This window comes from Muntiacus reevesi, chromosome 8 (assembly GCF_963930625.1).
Source record: "Muntiacus reevesi chromosome 8, mMunRee1.1, whole genome shotgun sequence".
NCBI lineage: Eukaryota > Metazoa > Chordata > Mammalia > Artiodactyla > Cervidae > Muntiacus > Muntiacus reevesi.
In genome coordinates, this window is record NC_089256.1 from 50,512,008 (window position 1) to 50,537,235 (window position 25,228).

Consider the following 25,228-nt stretch of genomic DNA (forward strand, 5'->3'; position numbering starts at 1 on the left):
TTTCAAACTGGCTTGTCACCAGATTTTCTCTAACTCACTTACCCATATTCAAATATATCCACTCAAAGTTGGGGGTTGTATTACACCAGGTGTATCATACATATCATATATATGGGTGTATTATACCAGGTGCTACTGCTCATATCCAGCTGTCAATGGCAAATTTCTACTTCACCAGAGAGCACACGTTGGCATGGAAAATAACCATCCATTTTTTAGTTGCTGGGACTCTGAATTTAACCTGCCACTTGGTTTCACTCCTCTCAAATATAAAAGAAAGAAAAACGCATTATTTTTCCCTCACTCTGGCTGCAAAAGAAGAAAATGAGGTAGCAGAGCACATGAAATCCTCTTGGAAAAGGCAATTTCCAGAAGCTCTCAAAGAAGAGTTGCTTGTTTAATTTGTATTGAGTTGGCAAAAAGGTTTGTTCGAGTTTGTTGTGAGCTGTTACAGAAAAACCCAAATTTGCCACTGACAGCTGGGTATGAGCAGTAGCTCATATTATACCTGGTGTAATACAACCCCCAACTTTGAGTGGATATATTTGAATATGGGGAAGTAGGTTAGAGAAAATCTGGCAACAAGTCAGTCTGCAATAATTTTTTTTTTTTTGGCCAACTCAATGCTTTCTCTAAATCACACAATTCAGTGAAGTCTTGTGACATTTTAGTTAACTGGTTTCACGAGTGAGATTTTAAAAGGACTGGTATCTAGGTGAATCCTAACATGAGGACAGCATACAACCCACATTGAGAGACATTTTCTTCCAGGGTATCAAGGTTATGAATGACAAAGACTGAGGAACTGACTCCGATAGTCAGTGGGTAACAGGTAGGAAGGCCAGAGGTCCCCAAGAGGCAGAAGGAAATAAACTGCAAGTGGCAGACTTTTTTTACCCTTCTCTGTTGTCGAAACTGGTTCTGCCTAAGACTAACCTTTTTTTTTTTCTTTTCTCAAACCTTGAACTGATAATGGCTCAACAAATCAGTATTCATGTCAACTGTTTCAAGGCCGGGGATGACACACCTTGTTCGATCCTATCTCACAACTGCATACAGAGGGAGGGGCCTGGTGAAACTCCCTCAGCCTTTAAGTGTCTCTGTTACCTGATAATAGCTTTCTAACAGACATAAAACACCTTGCTAAAAACTGGCAGCGGGGCACTCTTTCTGTTCCCTTCTTATGTCTGTCAGAAGCTTTCCCTATCTCTGTTATACTTTAATAAAACTTTGCTACACAAAAAGCTCCAAGTAGTCAAACCTCATCTCTGATCCTGGATCAAAATCCTCTCCTCTGGAGGTCATGAATCCCGGCATAACACACGTCTTGCAGCAGCAACCTTTCAATAGGAGAAGAGTAAGGGGACATAACAACTAAATGCAATGGGAATCCTGGTTTGTATCCTAGACTAGGAAAAGCTGCATTCGTGAGCTATCTGATGAAATCTGAATCAAGTCTGTAGTTAATGGTATGATATCAGTGGTAATTTCCTGGTTTTTATGAATGCACTATGGTTCTGTAAGACATTAACATTTGGGGAAGTTAGGCAAAGGGAATACGGAATATTTTTGTACTATTTTTGCAACTTTGTACAAATATAGAGTTATTTTAAAATTTAAAAAATCTGATGAAAGATATTCTTCTATGCTTTGTGTGCCCTGTGGGAAGGTGTCTGTCTTCCAAGGACACCACTGCGTGTCCTTTGCTGGTAGACGGTGGGTACTGAGAGACACCTTTGAGAGTCAGACATTATTATGTGTGAAGAGCTCTGCTTTACCCAGAAAGTGTAACCATCAAGGCTCCCTCCACCCTTCATTTTCTTACCTTGTTCCCTTTTCTCTATCAGAGAAATTCAGGGTTTTCCGTGGGAGCTGTGACAGGGGTCTGGAGAGGCGGGCTGTCAGCATTGTGGCCACAAAAGGCAGAATGGTCAGGCTCCTCCTAGTGGCTTCTGAAACACAAAAAGCACCCTCATTGCCTGTTGCCTTCAGGGCTTTGGGCAGGAATGGCCATTTTCCTTCCAGGTTGTAAAAGTCAAACTGGACTCTGTTCCACCCAGGTCCAGTTATGGCATCAGACAGTCCCTGCCTGCCACCCTCCTCTCAAGCTACAGCCTCATCTGATAGAAAGAGTCAGATGGCTGAAACATCTAGGAACCTGGGTTCTGGCTCTGGCTGTGTACAAGCTCATGGGGCAACCCTGGATGAATCATCACCCATTTGTAGCATGCGTAGATGGGGCCAGATCAGCGACCCTCAAAACAGACTGTGCAGCAACCAGCGGGGCACTTGGGGACCTGAGCCCTCGGCGAGTCCAGTTCCATGAGTCCCATTCTCTAGTCTGTGTTCCCCATACCTAGCAAAGCATCCAACTCAATTTGTCCACGTGACCCCACAGGCAGTTTCTCTAGCCCGGGGCCACATACCATTTGATTCAGCTCTCCACCTCTCTCCCCACCTCACCACACACAGGGTCCAGCTCTGGGACTGAATTCATCCCAAACTCATCACAGCATGGAGACTAGAGCTACAAAATGAGACATGCTCTAATTAAATTAAAAAACACACAGCGTCTCTCCCACCACCCTACCACTCCCTTTCCAGGTTAAGTCAATCTTGCTGCAACAAGACCATGTATCACTGGTGTCACCTTTAGTCTACTCAGCCACAGTGACTAGTTGGGCATTATGAACTGTTGATCAGCATGTGCACTAGTTACCCTCATGTTCTGCTTAATTCCCCTCTAGTGACCCCTCCTGGCCTAAGGGAAGGAAAAGGAGGTGGGGAGGGAATTGAGCCAAGCAGTCACATTCAGGGGAGCTGTTGCCCTTTTCCTGGTGAACTGTCCTAGTCTCTTGGCACACCTGCCTGTGTTGGGTTAGACTGCCCTTATCAGTAACAAGGCTCTGCCTGAGATGCAGCTCCTCCCCTGCCTTCTTGCTGCCACCCTAATCTGATAACCAGCCACCTGGTTCTAGGTCTGAAATAAGCTCATTGACTGGCCAACTCCCACAGTGTTCACTGTAGGAGGCAGGTGGAGGTGTCCCACCTGTTTAATCCTTGGAAGAGCAAAACATGGGGCTTTTTGTCTTGTGTGATCCTTCCAGACTGCAGTAGGCTCTTGCTTCCACTCCTGCCCTTATTTGCCACGCAGCAGTCTCAACATTGCAGCCAGAAAGATCTTTCTAACACCAGTCAGGTTGTGTGACTCCCTGGTCTAGAAACCTCCCTCCTTCCCACGCCTTCTGGAGTCTGCCTCTGCCTCCCTTCCTATTCGATATTCCCTCCCCTGCACACGCTGTGCTGCCTCCACGCTGACCTGAACACACGCCAGGCTCTTTCTCGCCTCGAGGCCCTGGACTTTGCCTTTCCTCACACTGGATGACTGGGTCCTTCTCACCCTTCTGACTTCAGAGAGGCTGCCCCAACCCCCCATGCAGCACACAGGGATTGCTCTCCCTAAGATCACTCTTCAATCCAACATTCTCTTGTTTCGTTACTTGATCTCTCCCTTCCAGCTCATAAGCTCAGTGAGGCCAGGCGCCTGGTCCATCTTGGTCACCACTGAATGCCCCGTGCCTGGAAGAAACCCGACACGAAGGAGGCACTCACTGAGTCTGTGCTGAGTGGGGGTGCGCTGTGGGCTTGAAGCCCACCCTGCCATACACCCACAGATTAGCCCTTCATGGAAGGCACAGGCCCATGCTGGGCTCAGATTCTTTATGGGGGTGCCCCTACTCGCCTCCCAAGTACTGAGCAGCTGGCTAAGCAAACACATCTCCACCTCCTCCCACCAGGACTGGAGTCTGAGGTCACCGCCACTGGGTAATTTTAAATCCAGTTGTTTATAATTCAAGCCCTTTCCATCCCTTCTGCTCAGTGCCTGTGGCAGAGAATGCCTCAATGTCATCTCCAAATAAAGGGCTGCTTTTCAACTTTATTTTCCTTCAAGTCAGCCACATCTAAAAGTGCTGGCATCAAAATAGCTTAAAGTGCATAAAAACTCAGCCCCTTTAATAATGCACTATTCACACTGTAGTCTTATATACAAAATACTAGAATTTTAGATCTTTTTTCTTCTGTACTTTTACATTTCTTAAATATGTTCCTATTTTCACTCCAAACACAATGCTACAGGCAGTGAAATTGCTGCACTCTCTTCAGGGTGGTTTGTCATCTTAGTGTCTTGTGCTGGGCTTTAGCCTCTGTAAATACTAGCTTCTCAAATGTGAGATGCCACTCATTTGCCTTTTGGTTTGGAAACAGAAATGACTGTAGGAGGCAGGTGCTGCAAGGGGACAGGTAGAGCCCCTGTGGGGGGTGGAGTCCATCTCTTTAGCTTTGAACTCGTTAGCTTTTCCAGGGTAACCAAATTTATAAAATAAAATACAGCTGTAAAATAAAAATGGTCAAGTATTCTGGAATCTGGGGGAAACTTTTCTGAGAACACTTAGGTCTACTCTCAAGGGTACCTCCTTTCCACTGTCAATGCAAAACCCATGTGTAAATCATGGAAAGCATATTGTCTCAAAAAAACAAAAAACACCTGCGTGCATCCTTGTCTTGATGCTGGGCTCACTTGCTACATTCTGACAGGAGGATCTTGCAGAAGACACAGCTGGTTGCCCTCCTGTGCTCAGGGTCAAGGTGTCTCCTGCAAGTGGCAAACATTCCCGGTACTGACATCCTCAGAAAAGGCAGGGCGTCAGCAACAAACAGGAATTCAGGAAGCAATACTTAGGCAGAAAAGAGAACCCAGAGTTCTGGAACTCAGGGAGTTTCCAGACATGAGGTCTGGATGCGTCCTGGTACTAACAAGTGGGAGCAGGAGGTCCTGTTTCACTGGGGAGGGCAAGCTGGGTTTAAGCAAAGAACCATCCTATGCAAGGACTCCACACTGAGGCGCTCAAAGTCAGTAAGTGGTGTGAGACTCCAAGGTCTGACAACCAGCAGCTAGTTTCTAACATACTCTATTTGGCTATTTTGTTTGGCCAGCATGATGTTTTAAAAGGCAATGTAAGAAGGCAGCTATGTTATGCTTGAACTCAATACAAAAAGTTTGTACTTACTATTTTAAGCCTACCCATATCACCTCTGTTAACTGCCTGGCCACTGTGGGAATCAGAGTTAGAGATCTCACCAGACAAGTGTCTATTATCCTTTGGCTATTTTCCTTCTGATCACTTTTAGTGTAATCTTGCCTGAAGATTTCAGCTCAGTTCAGCTACACATGTTAACTACACAGTTAATGGGGGTTTCCTTGACGTCAGGCGAAAAGGAAACATGACAAGTTTTAAAGCCCTTATTTTAAAAAGATGCCTATTATTCCTTAGAGAGATAACTATTCAGGAACAAAAACCTGAAGGAACACTAAACGATATTATAGATAATGTTCTCCCTATCATTTTATCATAAATGGAGAAGTGACTTATATAGCTGCCTTTAACAGAGACCTTCAATAAAAGCCAACGCTTTTAACTTTAACGCTCAGTTCAGCAAAGGCAAACCTAACACAGACACTTGGATTAGTCCAACAGATTCTAGTCACCTGATTAGACTTAGGTGATGGCCAATTCTTCTCAGAGAATACATCACACTTTCTGCAGTGGCCAAATTTTGGGTGACCATCTTGCTCACCTGATCCCTGTCCTTCCAGACTTGCCTATTGTATACAGCGTTTAGCCTCTGATACTGTAGTTGTGCAGTGAGGACCACCCCAACCCCCCCACTCTCTGGCCATGAAGACTATATCAGGGAGAGACACCCGACCCTAGATGAACCCATTATTCTGTTTCCTGGCACTGTGAAAGCATGCAAATCAGCCTCGTGGGGCACAGACATGTGACCTGACTGCTGGAGCTGGAGAAGGCAGATAGGCAGCTATGTGACATTGAGCCTGAAGCCAGAAAGTAAGAGATGGAGAAAGCCAATCAGCAAGGAGAGAAAAGTCAGGCACACATGTAGACAGAAACAGAGATGGAAGAGAAGAGAGAAAAAAAAACTAACAGAGCCTCCTGGGGGCAGTCCTGAGACCAGGCTGCCCTCCAGTCTTCAGCTCTGTAAGGCAGGTGATGTCCTTACTCTCTGTGTTGATTTAAGCATGCTTAAAATCAGTTGCAGCCAAAACAATATTGGTGAAAACACGCTGAAAGCAGGTTCTTTCTGAAGACACTATCATCAATTCTTAAGCGTGCCTGATATTCTGAGAATGCCACACTGCAGACCTCATAATCATAACAGGAACATGAGCCTCTCCCTCTTCACATCTGTCAAGGAAACATCTGTCCTTCCCCAAAAGAAAGTGCTACCAGAGCTGTCAAAATGGCCATAATTACAACCACCAGATTAAGCAGGCATTCCATCCCTAGGAGAAGAGGGCTTGTCTACCAAATTCAAGTCAGACCGGTACACAGTAGGCACAAGATATTTGAATGCTTCAAGAGAGTTTGCAGCAGAGGAATACCATATTGGGTTTATATTTTTAACATGATAACTCTCACTGGGTTAAGAATAGACTGAGGATGGACAAGGGCAGAAGCAGAGAGACCATTTAGAAGCTATGGCGATAATCCAGGACCACAAACAGCCATGCAGCTTGTGTACTGCACAATTCCAGCAAAATGTGAAGAGGTACTCCCTGGAGATATATATATAAAGGGCTGCCATGGAGGAAACTATGCTGGTGGAAACCACGGAGCCAATTAGATGAGGTCAAAGTCTGGCTGTGTTTTGAACAGAAAGACCACTGTGATTTACTGACAAATTAAATGTAGGATATGAAAGAAGGAAGAATCAAAGATATTTCCAAGATTTTTTCGTGCAGATGTAAAAAAAAGGCATTAGTACAACTGATAGTTTAAGGAGCATCCTATTCAGAAGTGTTTACCACATTTCAAATCAGAATGTACAAGCCCGAGACCCTAGTCCTCACCAGGCCCCTCCAAATTCTATCTCCAACTATGCTTTTCTCATCTACTCATACCATTTACTACATCATCTCTCAATAAGCCTGTACTTTCCAATTTTCCTGCCTTGCTCATCCTACACCTAATCTGAGGTCTCCTTCATCCATCAAGCCCTGATTCAAATAACCTCCTTCAAGAAACCTTTCCTAATCCCCTAAATCAAAAATCAATTTCATCCATATTTGCAGTTCACTCTTTCCTTATGCGTCTCTGAAACTGCACTTAACCTAGGCTGGGTATCATTAAAGGTATCTCTGTTTATAACCATTCACAGCCCCCATCTGACCACCAGTCTCAACCTGGCCTGTGACTGTCCCACAAATAGGACCTACGTGTTGTTTCATTGATCTCAGGTTCCTCCAAAATGACTACTCTGGTGTCTGACAGGAAGCAGCCACTCTTTAAATGTGTATTGAGAGAATACTAGAGCTACACACATTTCAAAGGTCAGCTTCCTCGCCCGCCACGGGTATATGCCCTGTACAGGGCGGGGCTCCAGTGCTCTGGTAGAAAGGAAGATATGTGATGCGTCATAAAGGATCCTGGCAGTCGGAAGCCCACCGTAACTAAACGTTTGCCTCTGCAGCCTCTCGCAGGGTTAGAAGGTGACTTTACATCAGCTGACTTGGGGCACACTTTGGCAGACCGGTTGGAAAAAAACACGCAGAGATCAACGGCGCTTAACGTGGCGCGCGGCAGCATACCCTCCCCCAGCCGGGCGCGGCCCCGAGGCGCGCAGACCGCCCTGAGCCCTGTCTCAGACGAGCCCCAGCGCGCTGGGAGAGCGTGGGACGCCAGAGACGCGCAGGCGCCAACTCGCTGCGCGCGCTCTGGCCGCGCGTCCGGGGCAGCTCGGCCAATCGCAGGGCTGCCGCACCTTCCCGCCTACCAGAGGCGAGCAGCCGAGGGGGCTCGGCCCAAGCCGCGCTCCCACTGGCTGAGACGGCACCGCCTAGACCCAGCTGCGCTGTGCCGGCGCCAGCAGGCTGCTGAGGCTCCCGGCCTTGCCCCGCCGGGGCCCACCACCACCCCCGCATCTCCCGCCGGCTCCCGCGGCGCCTCCACCTTGCTCGGTCCTCCTCCTCCCTCGGTCCTGCGGCCTGTGCGGTCCTCCAGCAACAGCCGGCTCAGCTCGTGCTCGAGGAAGTTGGACCGGCGGCCCGACTGCTGTCCAGCATCCTTCCCGAGGGCGCCGCGGGAAGGGAGGAAGCACTCCCACCACCAGCAAGTCCCCGAGAACAGAGCCTGGTGGAGGACATGGAAGGAGGACGAGGGATGCGGGGCAGGCCGGGAGAGATGCGTGGGCTCGGGCTAGAAAGCAGTCCTACTGGCTTCGGTCCTGGCTCGGTCTCCGACTACCATGTGACCTTGGACCGGTTTCTTCCCTTCTTGTGGCTGCGCTCGCCTTCTGTTAAATGCGGCGGCAAAGAAGAAGTGCTGAGGGTTTCACTTGGGAGACTCAGCGCCACATGTTCAACCTGGGTCTCCTCCTACGGAGCACACTATTCCGAATAATAACCTTCAGGCCGGGAGGGCGGAGGATGACGATTGCCTAGGGTTGAGGCAGGTCTGGACGAGATCGATACATCTTTTTACACCTTTACCCCGGCCGCGTTCGCGGGGCCCAGCCTACAGGATGTGGTGCCCCTTCTCCACCCGCATCCCCGCAACCCGGCTTAAGAGCAGCGCAAATCCAAACCAAGCCTAGCATCACGCCGATTTAGGGGAGCCCGCTCATCACCCCCGAGCTGCAGAGGTGCGGACCCCTCCTCTTACCCCAAAACAAACTGGCGCGGGGGCTCCAGTTACAGAGGGCTCGGCTGGTGCGTTCGCTATAACCTGGCGCTTCGCAGGCACCCGTGCTCGCGTCCCGTACCACCTAGTGGGGGCGCTACCGCCGTTTCCTTCTCGTAGCCCCTTACCCGCTCTCACTCCTGCGGCCTCCACCCTCAGCTGACGGGGTGCGCCTCCAGACAGTGGCTCAGCCGCAGGGCTGCGCGGGGCGGAGCCCGACGGCGGGCGTCGCCAGGGCGGGGAGCGCGCCGCGCCGCGCCGCCTTCTTTGTCCTGGGGCGTCAGGCACAGCCCCCAACCCGCGGAGGATAACTCTATTCTTTAGGCGCCTAGCCCGGGATTAACCCCTTGCTGACCGTCCTTTAGCCCTAAACCACGCTCAGATCTCCACCGCCATCCTGGTTCTGGAGCGAGCGGGGAAAGACCACCCGGGGGGATGGGTAGGGAGGTGAAGGTGCCGCCCCAGGAAGTGAGGAAAGCTGGTGAGGTTGAGGCGCCTTCCAGGACCCATACCTATTTACTGTCTCTGGAGCTCATTGGGGTAGGTGGGTTGGTTGGTTGATTTTAAAGTTTGTCTTTTGATCAGATGAAGTTAATTTAAAATTTTGTTATTTCAATGGGTTTAAAAAAAAAAAAAAGATTTACGAATAGCATAGCTTCCCAGAGTTTCAACAAAGGAACGCCGGAGGCTGATCTCCACAAGTCAAGCTTCCCTGCCAAGTTTCCTGGAGGAGAAACCAACTGAGGAAAAGAAAGCTGTCTTGGCAAATTAGTGGCAGACCTATGTTTAGGTCAAATTACGGAGAACTGATTGGAAAGGGACTAGGCAGATGAAAACAGGAAGGAAGTGAGGGCCCTGTGGTGCTTTAAAGAAACCTCTCAGCTCCACCTTATGTGAGCTTCTTGAGGGCTGAGTCTGTGTCTTCTTGCTTTATCTCCAGCTCCTGGCAGGTAGAGCTTTGAGGACCCGGTGAAACGTGAAGGTAGGGTAGTTTTGTTTTTCTGTATCCATCTCACAGACAGACTCAAGCTTGCTTCTGTGGTGTGTTTTAGAATAGTCACTGGTACAGCATGCCACTACCATAACCTAGATCGCTAAGTTGGGACACCAGGTTATACTTTGAGGGTTATTCATTGCTTCAAAAGCAGTTGACTAAAGAGTTAATATTTCCACCCAGGAAAAACAGACTTCCTTCCTACCTTTGGACTGAGGATTTATGGAAATGAAGTTCTATTTATGGTAGGCAGGACAATTGACGTGTCTATCTGATTCCATTTGTGGCTGACCTCACACCTTCCCAGCCCATCTTTTTATTCCAGCTTTGCTGTGGCAGCCTGCTACATACAGATGTAACCTAAGAAGACCTTGCTTCAGCTGTACTTGATATCTCAGGGCTTCTCTGTCACTGCAGTCTGGACCCCTGCAAAAAGCCACAGCCCATTCTGACATAAACCTGGAAGTGCAAAGGAATTAACACGTCCTTGGGCAACCTCTGTCCAAAGTGAACAGAAGCTAGTGGAGAAATGTTCCACTCTTACGTGGGCGGTTACGAAGTACATTTTGTACAGCACCTAAGATGACAGAACCCTGGCTGCCGGTGGTAGTGTCCAAATTAATCAGCTCAGTAGTCCACCCTTGGATTGCCTTTTTCTTTCCTGCCTTAACTGTTTGACTCTTACCAGTCCTCCAGTCCTGTTCCTTGGGATTCATTCCTCAAATAAACTACCTGATGTAAATTCTTGTTCAGAATCTGTTTTGGTGGGGGCAGGGGCTTGGGGGTGGATCCCAGACTAAGCCAATGGTTAGTACAAAAGAGGCATCTCAACAGGGAACTAAATTCAATATCCTGTGATAAACTGTAATGGAAAAGAATATGAAAAAGACTGTAATCACTTCCCTGGTGGTCCAGTGGTGGTTAAGAATCCACCTTGCAATGCAGGGGACCCTGGTTCAATCCCTGGTCAGGGAGGTAAGATCCCACATGCCACCGAGCAACTAAGCCCGTGTGTCAGCTATTGAGCCCATGCACCACAACTAGAGAGTCCACGCACAGCAGCAAAAGATCCCTCATGATGCAGCAGAGATCCTGTGTGCTGCAACTAAGATCCAATGCAGCCAAAGAAATATTTTTAAAAAGAATATATATGTACAGCTGAATCACTTTGCTGTACAGTAGAAACTAACACAATATTGTAAATCAACTATAAGTGAAGTCGCTCAGTCATGTTGAAGAAGGAATTCATAGGACCTGGACTCCATCTCAGGCCTGTCCGTGCTGATCATGCTAGGCCGCATCTCCAATGGACTCTGAACTCTGCTTAGCGCCTGTGGGAATGACAATGGAAGGATAAGACCCCATCTGGGCAGGGGAATCTTGAAGATCACATCCAGGTTACTCATTGCCTAAGAGAAAACAGACACTAATCACCCCTGCCTCCGGACAGTATCTATTGGAATGTAACCACAGGCTTATTGATTATTAACTGTTTGAACACATAACACGTGAATGATGGGGTTATTGTGATTGTATTTACCCTTCCTTTGTAAGCCTCAAGGGATTTGGGCTGGTGGGTTTGGACACGTACACATGGGGTATAAAAGATTTTCACAAGTGCTGGTCAGGGCCCTTGGCTAAGAGGAGACTATGCCTTGGGCCCGCCGGTGTAATAAACTGCACTCCACTACCTGCATTGTCCTTCTGAGTGAGTTTGTTTCCCGGAAAGCATGGCTATAACAGTGTCCAACTCTTTGCGACCCATGGACTGTAGCCCTATCAGGCTCCTTTGTCCTTGGGATTTTCCAGGCAAGAATACTGGAATCCACATTGCCATTTCCTTCTCCAGGGGATCTTCCCGACCCAGGGATAGAACCCAGGTCTCCCACATTGCAGGCAGACAGTTTACCATCTGAGCCACCTGGGAAGCCCAAAAAAAGTTTATAAAACATAAAAGACCCCCCCCCCCCCCAGCCAAAAAAGAGGCATTTCAGCCCAACTTTCAGGGTATTCTCAGCAGACCTTCCCCAAGTCTGCTGATGAATAATCCATTTGTTCTGTTTGAGCTTTTGTTTTTTATTCCCCAGTTGCTCTGCCCTGTGAGTTAGTGAATGAAGTAACTCAGTTGTGTTCGACTCTTTGCGACCCCATGGACCTTAGCCCACCAGGCTTCTCTGTCCATGGGAATTCCCAGGCAAGAATACTGGAGTGGGTTGCCATTTCCTTCTCCAGGAGATCTTCCCGACCCAGGGATTGAATCCGGGTCTTCCACATTATGGGCAGACACTTTACCGTCTGACAGTTAATAAGCTCTTGGAGGCAGGCAAGAAGTATCAGACTCCCAAAAGACAGACCAGCTGAAGGGCGGGATCTAGGGTAGGGTTGAACAAAGCCATTCTCAGCTCCACCTTACACCTTTTCCCTCCTTCCAAGGGAGGTCCTGACTGCTGACCTGCAAACTGGAAAAACTTCCAGCTCTGGGGTTGAACATGGAAGCAGAGACAGGGTGGGGCCCAGATCATTCCCAACACAGCATGTTGCCAAGATTATGTCTACTTTTTGCCCCACGCCCACTGAGAAAGTAGTTCCTCTGCTCAGATATAAGGTCTCAGGCCAGGGTCTTTGGCACCTAGCACACTTCATCTCATTTCAATATCAAGAGACTGCTGTTGCAAATTACCAAACTAGGTTTGCAAGGAAACAGTCCTTAGTCCCAGCCCTCAAGAAGGGAAATGAGATATGTACGTAAGCTAAATGAATCCTCAGAGGCCCTGTAAGGCTTCTAAAAGAGGGGCTTGTAAGTGTAGTTGAGTGTTCTGGTGAGGCTTGAAGACAGGGTCTATAGAAGGGTAGCATCCTGACTCTCAGGATGAAGCCCCCTCAAAAATCCCCCTCCTAATGGATTCCTCGTTAGCATACTCGGGAAAGGTCTGCTGAGAATGACCCCGAAAGGTGGACTGAGATGCTTCTTTTGGATTAACCATTGGCTTACTCTGGGTTCCCTGCCCAGAGAGTCCCAGTGTTTGCTCCTCTCCCTCTATCAGGTCCCAGTTGCTTCCGTGTTCACAATTAGGAGTTTCTGAAATCCCAGCTGAGGCTAGTTATTCATCTTCACAAGCCCCAGCCCTCCTCTGGTAGACCTGGCCCTGCCCCATCTTTGAATGCCCCTGCTCTTCTCTTCCTTCAGTGTTAAGTGTCCAAAAACAAACAGATGTTTGTGTGTGGGTTAGTTGCTTATTCATGTCTGACTCTTTGCGATCTTACGGACTGTAGCCCGCCAGGCTCCTCTGTCTGTGAGTTTTTCCAGGCAAGAATACTAGAGTGGGTAGCCATTCCCTCTTCCAGGGGATCTTCCTGATCCAGGGATGGAACCCAGGTCTCTGGCATTGTACAGGGATTCTTTACCGTCTGAGCCACAAGGAGCCCCCAACACTAGCTGGTGCAGGTTAAACCCTGCCCTTAGCCAGCCACCTGGGAGCCCTCCAGGAAACCAGGAGGGCAGTGCTCTGTGCTGAGTTCTCCTGGGCAATAGAGAATCAGCACAACACCATTTACTCTCCCAGACCCTGGAGGCCTCCCTTTTGTTTGATGCAACTGAATTTTCATTTTTAAAAAAAGTTATTTTTGGCTAGAAATCATGTCCTTAATCTGCAGAATTTTAGAGGTGTCGAGTAACTTTCTCTATAATTGACAGTGAGGGAAAGAAAAAACCCAATGTACTATTCTAAACAAAGCTGTGGTGCTCGGAATCTAGTGTGCAAGAGAGCCCTGATCCTAACGTGACGGTAACACTGAATTCTACCCATGGATGAGAACCGGAGGCCCAACCTTCTCTCTGCAGTGAATGAACAAGTAAGTAAAACAAGGACTTAGACCTTATGGGGAAAAAAAGGGTGTATCAGGCATCCACATCCCCACTCCCTTTCTGTCTCTTGACATTAAATAAATAAATAAAATTTAATTAATATATTTAATTAAAATGATTGTTTAAGCCACAGGTTTGTGAGATATTCTTTTCTTTTTGTGTGTGTATTGCAGAGGGTGGGGGAACAGTTTGGAAATTTAGTCAAAGTTATTTTGAGGTAATTGGGATCTTTGAAGAGGGAAAAGTATGAGGAAATAAAAAATGACTGTGTTTCTCCCTCTGCCTGTCTACCCCAAGCTACAGCACTGCTTGAAACTCCTTCCTTCATGCAGCTTAGTTCAACTGAGCCCTTAGCTCCCAGGCATCCTGCTTTGTGCTGGGAACACAGTAAAAACACAATAATGGGGTCCTTGTCTTCAGTAATACAACTTAGCAGCTGATGACTGATCACTGGACACCAAACACTATACCAAGTGCTTTGTGTGCATTATTTCACTTAATCTCTACAGCAGCCTAAAAGTGACCCAAGGTTATCCCCATTTTCCATCCAAGAAAGTTGAGGCCCAAAGAGGTCAAATAATTGCCCACAGCAACACAGCTAGAAAGTGTCACAGACAGAGCCCACACAAGTCTGTCCTACTCAAAAGACTCTTAGCACACCACCAACTCTTCTAAGGTTCTTGCTTTGAAAAAAGGATAAGAATCCTAGTTTATAAAGCCATTTGGAGTACAGAAGTTTTTGTAACCAGTTGGGCATTGTTTTGTGAGTAATCTTAACAGAAACTGGAATTGCTTTGTTCCACTGAGATTTCTTTCAGTGAGTACAATACAGATGCCAAGATTTCATGCCCTCAACTAGGAAAAGAAATTATAGGTCCTAACTGATCATATAAACTTCGAAAGACAAAAATATGGGACAAATTCTCAACTCTTAAATCTGATTTAATTTTCTGAACTTCAAATTCTATTTTTTAAAGAATAGTTAATATGTTACAACAAATTATTTTTAAAACCACAATAGAAAACCATATGCTTATTTTATTAATATCTTTTCATTCCCCCCCCCCCAATGAATGTGTATTATTTATATTTTCTGCTTATTGCTTCTGGGCCAGAGCCTACCATTTCAAAAGGGAAATTAAATTACCAAGTTGAGGCCTTCCATTTTGGGGTTGCCAGCTCCTCTTTCCAAAGTCCTATTTGTTTCTCCCCAACCTCCCCTCCCCTCACACCAAGCTCCTCCCAAGACTTGCAGGTTTTCCTTCCGCTGCTAGTTTTCACACACAGCATTTGCTCACCTTGGCAGACTGGAGTAAGTCTCCCTCAACCATATCCGCAAGCAAGATCCTTTCCAGGCAAGTTACAAGCCAAATACACCTGAAATTCTCTTAATTCTCAGTTGATAGGGTCTCATAAACACCCCCTGGAAACCTCTTCCAGGTATATTATTCCAATGCTTGTCTTTAACTGGGGAGGGGAATTCTCACATTCATATGATAAGCAAAGCCAACTGATGCTAAAATAAAATATTCAGATTTGAGATGTGTTTTTTGTGTTTGTCATTGAATAAGCCAAAGTTCATTTTTATAACTGTTTGCTTTAAGCTTAAAATGTCTGTAAGTTTGGCCCTCTGACAAGTGGAGGGTCATGGGTGGATGCTGCTGCCTAGGGGTGAATAAGAAAAAAGGTGCCAAAGGGCAGCTCCAGCTGACTGCATAGTGAGCTCTCCCCACCAGGGGGGTGTGGGCATGAATGAGCACAGAAACTGGTCTGAACAGAGTGAGAAATGTCCAGAAAGTGCCCTGAGCGTGGCCCAGAATCAGGACCTGAGAAAGACTGTAAGGTGGCTTTGGACAGGGTCAGCTGCAAGAAGGTGAGACCAAAAGTTACCTCTTAGACATCACAATCAGGTGAAGAAGCGTACGTCTGCAATATAGAGGATTCCGTCATGGCGTCTCTTAGTATTACCATAACTTATAACTAAAGTCAATGCAAAATTACAGCTGTTGAATTCAGGTGGCACTACTAATGGTCTAGACTCTTCATAAATGAAAGTTTGGGTCACCCCACAACGCAAGAGACCTGGGTTCCATCCCTGAGTCGGGAAAACCCCCTGGAGTAGGAAATGGCTTCCCACTCCAGTACTCTTGCCTGGAGAGTTCCATGGACTGAGGAGCCTGGCAGGCTACAGTCCATGGGGTCACAAAGAGTCAGACACGACTGAATGACTAACACTTTCCCTTTTTCACTTCACCAGGTAAAGACGTGCTGAGGGCAAAGGGAATACGGAATGGGCAGTGGAAAAGGTAATTAAAAATACCAGCTACAACCATGAACCAGTTACACAACAAGGACTATAACTGTTATGAGTATTTCTTCATTTTGTTATGAATATGTGTGTGTTATCTTTCTTTTCTCTCTTATCCCCTTATCATGTAACACAGGAATCACTAACCTTTGGGATCTAATGCCTGATGATCTGAGGTGGAGCTGGTGTAATAATAATAGAAATAAAGTGCACAATAGTTGTAATGAAGTTGAATCTTCCTGAAACCATCCCTCCAACCCCCATCCATGGAAAAATTGTCTTCCACGAAATCTTTCAGTCCCTGGTGACCAAAAGGTTGTGGACCACTGGTGGGACATAAGATGTTTGACTTTGACTTTGGTTTTGACTCTGTATTATATATCATACTATTGTTAACCTCACATCATAGTATTAAGTTATGGGACATCAATAAGAGTGACTATCACCCCAGGACTTTGCATCCTGTTTTGGGGAAACAGTTAGTGCATTTTTAGTTGTATACAGGATAGTTGTATCATGAAGGTTGAATTATGACCTTGTTATTGTTTTTATTTGGAGAATTAGTATTATCTAAGGAGACATGTATGGGTGCCAGGTTGACAAGGAGTGAACTGCGATGGTTAATTTTATGTGTCAATCTGGCTAGACGGCAGAGCCCGTATATTTGGTCAAACATTATCCTGAATGTCTCTGTGAAATTGTTTTTGAATGAGATTAGCATTTAAATTGGTGGACTTTGAGTAAAGCAAATTACCCTCCGCAATGTGGGTGGGCCCCATCCAACCAAATGAAGGCCTTAGTAGAAAAAGACAGACATCTTCAGAAGGAGAAGGAACTCTGTGGACAGACCACCTCTGGGCTTGAACTGCAACTCTTCCCCAGGTCTCTACCTTGCCAGATTAACCTAGATTTTGGACTTGCCAAGTCTCTACAAATGTGTGAGCCAGCTTCTCAAAATCAATCTCTTTTTGTTTCCCTCTCTCTTGCCATCCACACACAGCCTGTTGGTTTGTTTCCCAGGAAAACCCTCACTAATACACCCACTCAGAGTGGTCTGCTTTCCTGATTGGACCCTGATACTGCATTGAAATAGATACTTCTACACTGAGATTGGTCTCTCTTTCTGTCTGGAGGGCAGGACTCAACAGAACCAAGAAGAGCCCTTACTCATGGCCCTGAAACAGGTAGGAGGGGTGGTCCCCAGCCAGGGAGGAACATGACAAAGCTTGTTTTTTTCACCCTCTCCATCCCTGGGGGTCTCTGCGGTCACTGCCCTCCGGGGTCTCATAGCCCAGGGAGGTGGACAAACACTTCTGTAGCTTACTCCCCTTCAGGGTGGCTTGGGTCAGATGATGTAACAGGCAAAACCAGGAGGCTCTGGGAGGATGGAAAAGGGAGCTGTTCCCTAAGATTTGGGCCAAAAAACAGGCTCCATGGAGGAAGTGACTGCCTTGGATTTCAAATTATAAGATAGATGGGATATTTTTTGCTTCAAATTGTATTTAGAAAAAAGTTTAAACACATAAAAAAAGATGAAGGAAGAGTATAGCAAACACTCATATAGTCATAATCTAGATACATCAATTGTTAGCAGTTTGTCATATTTCCCTCCTCTCACTGTATGTACACATACACATATATACTTCACGGAGTCATTTTAAAATATGTTGTAGACATTATAACACATTATTCCCAAACATTTCACCATGTATCTCAAAAGAAAAAGGCAATTCTCTCACACAGTCATGACACTACTGACACATTCAAGAAATTAAACATTGATAATAATATGACTCAATTAATCTATACTCCAAATTCCTTCAGTTAGCCCAATAATGCCCTTATACTCTTGTAGTTTTTCCACCTTAATCAGGATTCTAATCAGGGACCATAACTTACATTTAGTTATCTGTCTCTTCAGTTCCTTGTTTATCTAGAACAATATCTTGCCTTTTCTTTTTTGGAGGGGAGGATTTTTCATGACATTGACATACTCCCAAGGCTGGATTTGTTTGATCATTTCTTCATGATTGGATCCAGGCCAAATATTCTCGGTAGACATACAATAAAGGTGATTCTACTTACTATATAGGTAGAACTTGGACAAACTGAGATAAGAAGGATACACCAGACAGAAAACAGTAAAGATTTTCTCATAGGTGTGAGAAAGCCCAGCATGTCAGGGAATAACTGTGACCCCAGGGAGCTGCGCTGTGGCGTGAGGCATGGGGGCAGAGGGCAGGGAAGGATAAGTGTTAGGATGATCAGGGAAGTCTGATCTGTGTTCACTGGCCTCTCTTCAGAGGGCACCGTGGAATCACAGCCTCTGGAGGCATATAAACTTTTCATAAAAGCAAGAACAAAAACAGATTGGAAATAAATCAGCTGATCTGACAGGAGGTACCAGTCTATGACCCAGAGGCTGGGGACGCCTGCTTGAGGTTACACAACTAACCCAGGAGCATGTCTTTTTTCAGGAGACCCTGGTCAATTGGGGTATCTCTGGGTGATTCTAGTACAATGTTTCCGCATAGTTGGAGACTCCTTGAGGCAGACCAGGGGTTTTTGTTCTTGCCTCTTCATCCCTCCCATCTCACCAGGTTCTGCAGCCAGCCTCCAGTGCAGGAGGAATCCAGTTTACCAGCCACAGCATGCCAGCTCCTCCCTCCCATCACTGGGAAAGGTCTGGGGTGGTAGAGGACAGAAGATACAAGTTGGGGTCCTACTAGGCCAATTAGAGGAGAGTTGAGGGAAGCATAGGACATGAGAGGATGTGCAAAGGGTAAGCTGGAAACAAAAGACCAGCAGACTTAGCCCAGTCTTCCAGTTCTGACCGAGCTAGAAGGAAAGGGAAAACTGGCAGTACGAAAAGAAAGGAGCTGTGATTGGGTCCAGTTGTGGCATTCGGGCACACCAGGTCATCCTTGGAGGTTTTCCCTTGAATGGCCTCTTAGTTTTGTGCATGATGTGAGGCTGCAGTGCCCACGACAGAGAAGGGTGAAAGTCATGCTTACAGGGAGAGTATGTTCCCGAAATAACAGGCTGCCTCATGGCATGAGTCCCATGCCACCACCACCCCATCCCCCGCACCACACATAATTAATTAATAACAGAGCTCCATCCACGGTGGAGGGGTCACAGCTGGAAGGTGGGGTCTAAGCACCACATCCCAAAGAGATGTCTAAGACAGAAACTACATCCAGACACCTCAAAGGTGAGGCTGAAGGCAAGAAAAAGAAAATTTAAATAAAAGGAGTCAAAACTACCATGATTCCAGGCATATAATTATTAATCTAGAATATTTAGGGTATTATTAGAATAATAATGGGTTCAGTAAGTTGGTTGACTACAAGACAAATATAGGGAGAAAATGAAAATCTTTCCCATTTAGAAAATGTAATGTTAAAATTCCTAAGACTCACAATTCAACAAAAACGATGAAGAACTCATAGATAACAGGGAAATGCAAAGTCTTTATAAGGAAAAAGCAAACTGTAAGTCTTCATTGAGTACCATGAAACAGAGACTGAAAATTAAGAGAACATACCATGTTTCCAGTTTGAAAGGCAATATTAAAATGATGGATCTTTCCCCTACATTTATCTAGAATTCAATTCAATTTTTCTAGAATTTGGTTCAGGGGAAGGTGGAGGTACAGGAGGGAGAACCTGACCAACTGATTCTGAATTGAGCAGGAAAATTTTCAAAAATGCCTCACAGATCAAAACATACTACAAAGCTAAGCTAATTAGCATATGGTGTTGATGCATGAATTGAAAAAGCAGATTAATGGAACAAATAAGCAGTATAGAAACAGAACCACAAATTAGTGGGAATTTAAGACAACAAGAATGGCACTGCCAATCAAAAAGGATGAATTATTTAATGGTATAGGGACAATTATTTACATATATACCACACACACAAAAATTAAAATAGATTAAATATCTAAAATGAAAACTGAAACTATAAAAATACTAGAAGGAAATATGAGACTATCTCTATTATCTTGAGTTTGGAAAAGGATTTGTTAACCCCAACACATTGCTCTGGAGACATAAAGGAAAAGACTAAAAGATGAGACTACTTAAAAATGTAAACTTTCATACAAGGAGAGCCAGCATTCAAATCATTGGCTGAGAGAAAACATCTGTAACATATATAACATATAAATAAGGGCTAAAAACCCACAACATATAAAGTGCTCCTACATATGAGAAAGAAAAGGATAAGTAATCTACTTGAAAAAATACACATAGGATAAATAAAGCACAATAAAGAAAATCAAATGCCTAATAAACATAAGAAGATATGCTCAATTATGATAATAAACCAACTTTAAAAATGCAACTCAAAAAAAGGTATATTTTAAATGCATGACATTGATGAAAATTAAAAGGCTGAAGAGACACAAGGAGGCAGCACCCTCATACACTGTTGGTAGGTGTGAAATTTTTTGAAAATAATTTGGCAACATGCATGATGCCCCTTGACTCAGCAATTCCATTCTAGGACTCAATTCTACAAAATAACATATTTCACAACCTATTTCACAAAGATAACATATTTCACAAAGATGTGTGTATGTGAGTATTTGATGCAACATTATTTATAACAGATTAAAAAATGGCTAATAATCTAAAATTGGAATTTTAAATAAATTATTTAATTTTAATTAATTAAAGTGATCATTTACTTAAAAGTAATTAAAATCATTGCTTTATTAACAAAAGAAATAACTTTAAATTAATTTTATTATTTTAATCAATTGATCAATTTTTATTAATTATTTTAAAAATTAAATAATTTTATTTAATTTTGGTCCACCTATTGCCAAAATATTGTCTATCCAGAATAACTGCTTTTCTGGGATCACACTTCCTCATGTCCTGGGCTTCTCTATCCCCTGAAACATGACTCTTGCTTGTTTGTTGTTAAACCTACTGTGCATTCAGTATTGGTCTAGAATGTCTGTTCCATAAAGGTACACCTTTGCTGTATTTCTATTGTCTAAATCAGGGGCTGGTACTTCCCAGAGAATCCAAGTCTGCTATCCTGGCCACAGTTGATTGATTTATGGTGCTCACCTGATCCGTGGCAAACCAATCAGAACCCTTCTCTGAAATTTTTGAACTGGAAGTAAGAGAGAGAGCTAGTCCAAAGATGTAAAATCTTAACCTCAGGGGGTAGCTGGGGAGTCCTCCCAGAAACGTCATTTCTGCCCTGTGAAGCTGACAGATACAGCTGACTGGGCCACAGAAAGTATGAACAGAGTGTGTGTGTGTGTGTGCGTGTGCGTGTGTGTGTGTGTGTGTGTGTGTGTGTGTTAGTTGCTCAGGCGTGTCCGACTCTTTGTGACCCAGTGGACTATAGTCCACCAGGCTCCTCTGTCCATTAAATTCTCCAGGAAAGAATACTAGAGTGGGTTGCCATTCCCTTCTCCAGGGGATCTTCCTGACCCAGAGATCAAACCTGGTCTCTTGCATTGCAGGCAGATTCTTGACTGTCTGAGCCGACAGGGAAACCCATGAACAGAGTAATGAAGCTGAAACACAGAGAAGACCTGCAAATAGAGAAGGTGAGAGGGACTCACCCTAGCTCTGGTGTCCCTCTTTCTCACAAGTAGAGACATCCTGTTATTATTCTTATGCTCTATTCTCCTTGTTTAAACTAATTACAGCTGGCATTCAGTCACTTACAACCAAACAAGTACTATGTACTATGGCTTCCCACCGTGGAACACTGTGCAGCCTTTAAAAAGACTGACACCAAGTACCTATGTAAAGCCAAGAAAAGATATGCAGGATATATTGTAGTGTGAAAAAAATAAAGGTACAGACAATGTGTATACCACGAGTCCACCAAAAGATTTCTTTTAATTTTAAGAGAACCATTTGTTTGTATAACATACAAAATTACAAACCTTTACTTAGGCATGGAAAAAGATGTGGACTATTAGATACCAAACTCCCAATAGTTCTTATTTCTTAGGGACTAGAATGGAAGAGAGAATGAGGAGCTTTTACTTTTTGCTTTATTTACAAATTGTTTGAATTTTTTCACTCTAAGAATATATTGCTCTTTTGTGCTTTAAATAAACTTTTTATTTTGAATAGTTTTAGATGAATAGGAAATTTGCTAGATAGTACAGAGTTCCCATATACTCTTCGCCCAACTTCTCTAATGTTGATATTTTATAAATCATAGTATATTTGTCAAAACTAAGAAACTAAAATTACCACATTGCTATTAACCAAACTCCGGGATTTAGTTGGGTTTCACTAGTTTTGTTTTTTTTTTTTTTCCCACTATTGTTCTGTTTGTGTCCCAGGATCTGATCTAAGACACCACATTGCATGTGGGTGTCATGTATCCTAATTTCCTCTAATCTACGGTAACTTCTCAGTCTTGCTTTGATTTTCAGGACCTTGACAGTTCTAAAGAGTTCTGTGGAATGCTCCTCAATTTTTGTTTGTTAGAAGTCTTGCTCATGATTATTGTTGTTTAGTCACTTAGTTGTGTCTGACTCTTTGCAACCCCATAGACTGTAGCCTGTAAATCTCCTCTGTCCATGGGATTTCCCAGGCAAAAATACTGGAGTGGGTTGCCAGCTCCTTCTCTAAGGGATCTTCCCAATCCAGGGATCAAACCTGAGTCTCCTGCTTGGCAGGTGGATTCTTTACCACTAAGCCACCAGGGAAGCCCCTTTCTCATGATTTGAGTGTGGTTTCAGGTTTCAGAGGGAAGATACCACAGAGGTAAATTGCTTTCCTCATTACATCACAAAGGGTCGATATTATCAACGTAACTTTTCACTGATGATGATAACCTTGATTATTTAGTTAAGGAAGTGACTGCCAGGTTTCTACGTTGTAAAGCTCCTATTTTTCCCTTTCCACATTTTTCTTTGGAGGCAAGTCACTAAGTCCAGCCCACACTCAAGGGGATGTAATTAAGCTCCAAAATCTAAGTATATTACTTTTTTAATTAAAAAGACTTTGAGAGTAGGGGTGTTGCCCTATACTTTTTTTTTTTTTTTTAACAATTGCTTCAATATTTATTTATACATTCTACAAATATATATTGAGCCCTTACTATGGGAAGTACTAGCCCCTGATCTAGACACCAGAGATGCAGCAAAAGTGTACCTTTATGGAACACACATTCTAGAACCATACTGAATGCACAGGAAGTTTAACAAACCAAAGGCTAAAGGATCCAAGGAGCTACAATACAGAGCCAAAAGTGCGAGTGGGGCGTGAGGTGTGGGCAGGGCACAGTCCCAAAGGCAGGAGAGTGAGCAGGATTACTCAATGCTACAGACATGGCCAATGCCCATGGTGCAAATTAAAAGCCCTGTCACGGACTTCCCTCGTGGTCCAGTGGTTAAGGACCCGCCTACCAAGGGCAGGACACACGGGTTTGACCCCTGGTCCAGGAAGAGCCCACATGCTGAGAGGCAGCTAAGCCTGAGCACCACAACTACTGAGCCCATGCACTCCAGAGCCCATGCTCCGCAACAAGAGAAGCCACCGCAGTGAGAGGCCCGCACACCAAAACTAGAGAAAGCCCGTGCACAGCAACAGACTCAGCACAGCCTAAATAAAGAATCTTTTTTAAAAAAGTCCTATCACATGGTTGAACGGGTGAGCTGAACTCACATGAAGGGGCTGAGCCAACTGAATAGCATATGAGAGAATATCATAAGCAATTCCAGGCACATAATAGGCACTTCCTAGGTATTTGTTAAATAAATAGATGATTTGTTAAATAAAAAGATATTTGTTAAATAAACAGTTATTCAACTACATTGAATAAGCACATTCCCACTTGTTCTCTTCAGCACTAAGAAAATCCACCAAGACCTTCCAAGGTAATCCAGGGAAGAATTTCAACACTGGGGAGTGTGGCTGCCCCTCGCTGCCCCAAGTCCTGCCTCCCCTTATGCCCAAGGCTGCTCCCCTTTAGCTTCACACTAAGGAATGGGCACAGAACTTTCCCCTAATTCTAGCAGGGCCAGGAGGGCAGAGTTGTTCTGAAACCAGGCTGAAATGTTTGCCCAGTCTTGCCTAGAGGTTTAGAGAAAACTGAAGGGAATGTAGGTGGGTAACAGGCAGCCTGTTTCCAGAGGTGATACCAATGGAGTCACTCAAGGGATGCTGTGATCCCAGTTAATGTGGGGGAGTCCCTAGAGACTGCCGCTCAGCTCTGTGGCTGTCTTTACTTCATCTTCTGAGATCTCCTCAGGGAAGGAAATGGCAGCCCACTCTGGTACTCTTGGTCTTGCCTGGAAAATCCCACGGACGGAGAAGCCTGGTAGGCTACAGTCCATGGGGTTGCAAAGAGTTGGACGCGACTGAGTGACTTCACTTTCACTTTTCACTTTCACTTTCTGAGATCTAGCATTTTTTCTGTCTGAGGTTCAATGGGACAAAAAACAAGTGTTCACTGATTCCCCTTGTCCTGAAGGCAGACAGTCAAAGAGGAGCCCCCCAAAAGGAGGAGTCTGCTCCTTTTGTTCTTTTCCTGCTGTTGTCACTGTACTCTGAGAGACAGGATTGTCAAGGATAGCCTGTGTCAAAATGACAAAGCTGTGAAGAACTCTGACTTTGTAATAAAGTAGCAATGCAGCAGGTCTGAACACTTTTCACAGTCAAAAAACCAGCATCTGGTTTCTGCCACTATTTTGCCATGTGACCTTACAATCTCTCCTTCCTGGACGTCCATCTCTGTATAATAGAATGACAAAGTGGGCTTGGGTAAATCTGACGATGGCTTAGTACTCCTGTGTTCCATCATTTTTATCCAGGTTGATGCCCTCCTGACTCCTCCATGAACTTCACTGCCCTTTCAAGTGCCCAAGACCTATAATTCAAGGCACAGAAGCAGGAACTAAGGTAGAGAAGCAGGGAAGAGGCCAGTACCCTTCCCAACGGTAGTTCCAGCATGTATGCGAAACCACAATGAACGAAACTGCCTAGAGGTGGAGCTCTCTGCTTAATGGAGAATTAAGCTGTATGTTGACTTGATGGTTTAATTACATATTATCACCCAGCCATGTATCATGAGATATTTTAGGTAAACAATACTCCCTCAAATATTAATAAACGTCTGCCAGCAAAGAGTGACTCACCATGGGTACACTCATAATTGCCTTGCTTCTCTTCCAGGAGAAATTAATATGAGTGTGACAACTTAGTTTGGGCCAGAAACAGTAAGAAATTCAATTTAATGGGCTTAAATTAATTAAAAGAAGGCTTTAGAAGATGTCTCTAAAATCACGGATTGCACAGATATGAATT

General features: G+C 44.8%; 1 protein-coding gene across 2 annotated transcripts in view; it reads right to left on the minus strand.

Moving 5' to 3' along the window:
- Nucleotides 1-8,994, minus strand: part of BDH1 (3-hydroxybutyrate dehydrogenase 1) — a 34,593-nt gene extending 25,599 nt beyond the window's left edge. The window contains exons 1-2 of one of the 2 annotated variants that reach the window (XM_065943123.1): nt 8,888-8,994; nt 1,826-1,952 (exon numbers count right to left, since the gene is read on the minus strand). In XM_065943123.1, the coding sequence (XP_065799195.1) occupies nt 1,826-1,908 (83 nt within the window). In that variant the 5' untranslated portion in view covers nt 1,909-1,952; nt 8,888-8,994. Of the gene's footprint in view, nt 1-1,825; nt 1,953-8,741 lie in introns of both variants that reach the window. The other variant, XM_065943122.1, reaches the window with a different exon arrangement.
- Between the last annotated feature and the right edge of the window lie 16,234 nt (nt 8,995-25,228).